The sequence below is a fragment of the Epinephelus moara genome, chromosome 14 (assembly GCF_006386435.1).
Source record: "Epinephelus moara isolate mb chromosome 14, YSFRI_EMoa_1.0, whole genome shotgun sequence".
Lineage (NCBI taxonomy): Eukaryota > Metazoa > Chordata > Actinopteri > Perciformes > Serranidae > Epinephelus > Epinephelus moara.
In genome coordinates, this window is record NC_065519.1 from 12,565,457 (window position 1) to 12,571,751 (window position 6,295).

General features: G+C 41.5%; 1 protein-coding gene across 1 annotated transcript in view; it reads left to right on the forward strand.

The window, feature by feature from the left end:
• The first annotated feature begins 15 nt into the window (after positions 1-15).
• Positions 16-6,295, forward strand: part of LOC126400758 (tumor necrosis factor ligand superfamily member 10-like) — a 13,803-nt gene continuing 7,523 nt past the window's right edge. Inside the window, exons 1-4 of the mRNA XM_050061689.1 lie at positions 16-305; positions 4,690-4,830; positions 5,296-5,341; positions 5,451-5,567. Of these exons, the coding sequence (XP_049917646.1) occupies positions 192-305; positions 4,690-4,830; positions 5,296-5,341; positions 5,451-5,567 (418 nt within the window). The 5' untranslated portion in view covers positions 16-191. The remainder of the gene's footprint in view (positions 306-4,689; positions 4,831-5,295; positions 5,342-5,450; positions 5,568-6,295) is intronic.

Consider the following 6,295-nt stretch of genomic DNA (forward strand, 5'->3'; position numbering starts at 1 on the left):
AACTCGCAGCTCATTTCTATCTAATAACAGTGACATCTTGAGGCTGTTGTAATCCTCCATGCCTCCTCCCTCCCTCCCCGTGTCCCTGCACAGCAGAATGCAGCAGAGCTTGATCTGACTTGTCCTCCCTGCTGCTGGAAGTCTCTGCTCGCTACTCGGAACTTCTTTGGGTGCTGCTCTCACGCTGGGACATGGCTGTGTCTGTTTCTCTCCAGTGTCTGGGGCTCATCATGCTCGCAGCGATCCTCCTGCAGACCATCGCGGTCGCCGTCAGTTTTCTGTACTTCAACAAAGTCCTGAACACGGTGAGATACGCGTTTGTCTTCCTCCGTATCTAACAGATAATGATAGTAGCAGACTGAATGCAGTCTAACTGGGGAGAGGGGAGAGCTGACACGTATCTGATCACAAGTTAACTTTACTCAGAACAAATCTACATTTCAGTTTAGAGGGATACTACACCAGTGACACAATTTAAGAGTCTTTAAGAGTCAAACGAATACAGGAATATGACTTTAAATATCACTTACCTCATTATTCAGCACCCCAGATATTAATATGTAACTAAGCACAGCAGTAAAGGAAGGTCTAGTGGAATATAATCATAAATCATGCCATGCAATGGCAGTCATCAGCTTGAATAGACTAATACTCTCTGTTTCTTCAGGGATTTCACATTTTAGGGTAAATATTTTAGAGATATTTGCTGATCTGAGGCAAAAAGTCCCAGTTATGCAAGTATTGGTGCCATTTTTACAGCTGCACAATGAGAGAGGTGAAAGTTGGGAGAGTAGATAACAGAAAACAATGGCAGGAAATGAGGCTGGTTAGGACTCAGGGGTTGTGACACCCAAAAACTTCATATTTCAGATCTGAGCTGACTTTATGAAAAGCAGAAAGTATTTTTTGGTGCTGAGCTCTGATTGGCTGAGACACAGTAAAAAGTCGTCATGTCACACACCTGCGACCACTTCAGAGTTAATTGCGTATTTAAGGCTAGATGGTACTATTCATAAAGATTATTTATTAATTGAAAAATAGGGGAGACCAGGGTTGGTTGGCACACTTTTCACTCTCTGCCATATCAACACATTCTCACTCGTGGACTTTGCATGTCGAGATATGACGTGCAAGGTACCCTGGGTGCGTTTGTTGTTGCGTTCTGGGACGTCAAGTTCTGCCTGCAGCAGCATTGTCTTCTTTCAAGATACACTTATGTTTTCACAGGAAATATTCAGTTTGCTTACAGTCTCTTTCAAATAAGAAGACTACGTTGGTACAACACCGTGAATCAACTTTTTTTCCTTCAACAAAAAACGCATGTGGTTACGTTTAGCCAACACACGCACATGGTTGAGTTTAAGAATGAAGAACAGGGACTTTTCGCCTCCCTAATTTGCGCAACTGGCCACGTATCATGCCAATGTCGATGGATGTTTTTTTTCCGTGGGTGTCTAACGGTGAAAGTCGCTGCCCACTTGCCGATATTCAACAGCTTCGGAGTAAGTCCGGGTTGGCTTTATTTCTGTGGCATTATTTGTTGTTGGAATATACTAACCAGCAGCAAATTAAAGGTTAAAGTCTCAGCTATAAATAAATATCTTTTAATGTTGACAAATATATTCTAAAATTTGTTAATTTATGATTTAAGCCAAGTTGTGCATTTGTGCCATTTGGGGTTCTTTGGCACATGTTAAAATAGTATAGTTACAAAAAAAAAATAAAGCAACCAACAGAAACAAGGTGAACATTAAGCCCAGTTCAGACCAATGATTCATGACGAGAGGAAACCGTTTTAGAACGTAGTGTGAACTGGCTGTCTGGCCTCGACTCAAGCTGGCTGATGGTGTCACCTGCAACTCAGCTGTTCAAATCGCGGTGGCTGGTTTTAGAACGTAAAGCACATAACCTGTTTCTACAGCCGGTGGGCTTGTAGTGAAGTCTGCTGTTCAAGTCAAAATGACCGCTGCGGCAGGTTCTCTGTCCCCACTGAGCCCTCTGTGTGGTCGTCCTCATGATGTGCCGGTGTTGGACACACACATTCTCATTGACCGATTAATTGGCGCTAGTAGTTTCTGTTATAGCGGCGTATTTATCATGAACACAGTCCATATGATGCTCGTTTTGTTTCTGTTTGTCACTGTTTTATCACCACTACAAATGCAACTGTAGCCAGTATCTCACTATCACTATCCTCATTCATATGTGAAGAAGCTACAAATTATATTCAGCCACGAAATAAGCCTGAAAAGCTGCAAATCAGAACAGAGGTACAGAGAGTTGTTGCATAGAGATGATACACCATCTCATCTAGTTGCGTTGGTGTGAACTGGCAGATTTTTAGAGAGTTTCAGAATGATGCATTGCAAGTAATTTCCTGTTTCAACTTGCCTTGTCATGAGTCTTTGGTCTGAACTGGGCTTTAAATTCAAACAAAAACCTGAAAACATTAACATTTAATAGAATGTCTTCTCATTTTAAGCAATTCATCAGTAGGAATGAATAATTATGTTTGCCATTGACTATTCAAAATAATAAGAAATTAATACAAACATTGTTTTTAATCTTTCAGTATAGTTTGAATCACTCAATACAGTTACATCTGTTTATTTTACAATGTGCCAACCAGCCTCGCTCACATTTGACCCAACTTTGTGATGAAATGTCAGCCATCTACAAACACTGATCAGACTTTCAAATCTTATTTCAAAATGTAGCTGATTCCCTTGTCTATTAACCAGAAGTGACACTTACATCTCTGTCTAACACAGTTTTATAATACATTTAGTCCGCAGACCACTTTACTGTCGATACTATGAAACTGAAATCAAAAGCATTAGTGACTCTCGGGTGTTAACACAGTAGATGAGTGCAGGTTAAGAAAGCAAACATTTTGATGTTACATATTTGTTTCTGTGACCTTCAAACCAACCCCAATCTCCCCTACGTATTGAAAATGTGTTTTTATGATAATGACTATGTGTCGAAGTCAAAAGCAACATGAAATTATGCTTTGCAGTGATTATAATAAGCTCAACAGGTTTTTCAATGTGACTCATAGCTGTACAAAAGTCATTATAAAGCACAGCTTGGTGTTTGTGATTGCTTACCTTTGTGTGTGTGTGTGTGTGTGTGTGTGTGTGTGTGTGTGTGTGTGGTGCCGTAGAGCTGAAACACCTTTTTCACAGCAGATATCTTTAGTAGAAGTAATTTCCACACACTTACATCTGTGCAGTGTTTCACTTGATTCTGAGCTTTCGGTATATAAGGCAGAGAAAAGTAACCAATCCCATTCTAATCACTGGCAGTATGCAACACACCTGTGCACAACCCTGGTTGGTAGAACCTCTGCATCTTGAGAATTGTAGTTTTTAAGCACCAAATGGAGAGCTGTGTGGGTTAGGGAACTTCTTGTTATAAAATACAAAAAGGGGTGGAAGACAATGAATACAGAAAAACAATTTGGAAGCATCTTAGAATAGTACCAAATAGCAGGGGTGGGATAAATGCTGGAGGCTGTGTGGTAAATCATTGGCAGACCCCTTCCATATTTTGTATTTATTCATATTGGCAAGAGATTGCCAAAGAAATAAGGAACATCTTTGGAATAGAAGGTGATTGTTCTTTTGTCATATTGTACTTTGGCTTGTTCTGTACCATAGTGTGGCTCTTTTTTCCGTATCTCCCACTCTTGGCAGTTCAGTGTGTTCAACGCCTTGGAATAGTAGTCACTGAAATGACAGGCAAAAGGATCGATCACATCATTGTGCCTAACTGAGCTTGAGCTTTGCCTGTGTGAATCTTATTACATGGGCATTCTTAACAGATAAAAACCTTCTCTGTGCTGCAAGTGATAAAACCCTTCACAGAAAAGCCTTTGCCTGATCTTCATTGTCTAAAAACAAGAGTTATCCATGTGTGTGGCACTGGGCACAGTCACCACATGGATAATTGGCATGTTTTAGAGGAGCCAAAAGAGTTGGTTTCTGCTTTAATGTTGGCCTGCACCAGTCGACTGTGTAAATTAGGACCTCTTCTACAGACACAGAGGGGAGGATCCTGGAGATGATGGGCTAATCCTTGATCAGAGGCCAAAATAGGCCAGTGTTTTAGAGTGGTGCTCTTAAGGATATAAACCTGACGCCTCGTTTGTAGCTCTCTGTGCATATCTGAGTCAACCGGAAGTCTGTTCATAATTCATATGAGAACCTCAGTTATCTCCGGTGTGTTTGCAAAGACGAGGTGTGAGGGGTGTAAAAGGTGATGCAGGAGACAGAGCAGCTCTTATCTTTTTGGACACTATTTTTTGTAAAAGATCAGAGCGCCAGCAGATGTTTTTGACATGTCATATTAGGAAAAAGAACAGGTGGATTAATAACATCAATGATGGCTGCATGCCACTAAGGGGAGGCCCTATTGTACGTGCTAGCTCACTGGATCTTACTGGAATAGAGCCATTGTTAATGTTTTCAATATAAAAAAAAATGTCTGCTGGGAAAAAATCTATTAGTTAATTAATCCTCTGATTAATTGTTTCTGTCATTTTTCATACAATATTGCCAAATATTCAACATTTTGGTGTTTCAAATGTAAATTATAGAAGAAAAGTCATTATCGATTAATGAATAAAATAGAGACCAGATTTATTGACAATGAAAAAATGTTGTTTGTTTTCTTTCATGTTGCCAGATGCAGGAGAGTTTCTCCCGCAGCAGCGTGTCCTGTCTAATTAACGCAAATCAGCGCTCTGAGATCGAAGACTCAGCGGAGGACAAGAAGAGCGACCCCTGCTGGCAAGTCACGCAACAGCTCCACTACCACATAGAGAAGGTTTCTGATTCATTTTTTATCCTAACTTTAATTTGTGTTCTCTGATTACAAAATATTGTGCTTGAGGAAGTTCCTTTTTTAATATTTATGACGCCAGCGGTCAGTTTTTACAGGACTGTCTATACAGTACATGTTTTATCCTTAATGTTAAAGCATTTTCAGAAATCAGACTCATAATGTCTTTGTGCATTACACACAGTTTCTCAGACATCACTGATTGGAACTGGAAAAAACTCTTCTAAACAACCCTGACTCACCCAAAGGGGGGTACTGCTATAAAAAGTCAACAGATGACATATTTGTTGACCCACAGGGAGAACTGAGTGATTCATGGGGGTGACGAGGACCCTGGAGAATTACTGAATGTTGCTCATTTAGATCTCAAAAGACCTAAAAGGCATAATAACCAGAGGTCAAGACACTTCAACTCTCTTCTCCCCGTCTCTCTGGGTGTTTTTCTTTCAGACGATGGCTGACAGATTCCAGAAGGAGATATCCACTGCTATGAGAAGTGAGAACAAGGCCTCCATTGACTTTCACTTACTGCTAATAGGAGTAAAAAATGTCTTCTCCACTAAAAACACCCTGTGTGTTTTTCTTATCTGCCTGTGGTTTCACAGATAAGCTGACAGGAGTGCTGCCTTTCCTGAGCCCTGCGGTCCGAGGGGTCCCTCTTCCTAAAGTTGCTGCCCATGTGACCGGTGTCGTCTCGTCCTCGGAGCCTCCAACAGCAGATGGTGAGGATCCTTTCATGTAGTGCGGCAGTTTAAGTATCCAGTGTGTACACCAACACAGGGTTTGGGATTTTCGTGACATGTACTCACAATGCTCACACACACACCTGTGAGTAGTGTGTTGCTCACCCGCACCTTTCCGGGGCCAGAGGTGAGGAATGTGCTTCGAGGCTTCCCAGGCTGCTCTCGGATTCAGTAACGTCTTCATACCTGCGCGTTTGTCAGGACCTGCAGATGTGCAGCTGCTTTAGCCTCGTGGAAATGTCCTGTAGGTGTCTTTGTGGCCAGTCAATGTCCCAGTTGCTCTTTGTCTAGATATTAATACAGTATTTTCAGAAACTAGTAGTCCTTACTTCTTCTTGGTGGCATAGATTCAACAAGGTGCTGGAGACATTCCTGAGATTTTGCTCCATATTGACATGATAGCATCACACAGTTGCTGCAGATTTGTCTGCTGCACATTCATGATGAGAATCTCCTGTTCCACCACATCCCAAAGGTGCTCTATTGGATGGGGATCTGGTGAATGTGGAGGCCATTGGAGTACAGTGAACTCATTGTCATGTTCAAGAAACCAGTTTGAGATGATTTGAGCTTTGTGACATGGTGCGTTATCCTGCTGGAAGTAGCCATCAGAAGATGGGTACACTGTGGTCATAAAGGGATGGACACGGTCAGCAACAATACTCAGGTAGGCTGTGGTGTTTAAACCATGCTCAGGTGGTACTAAG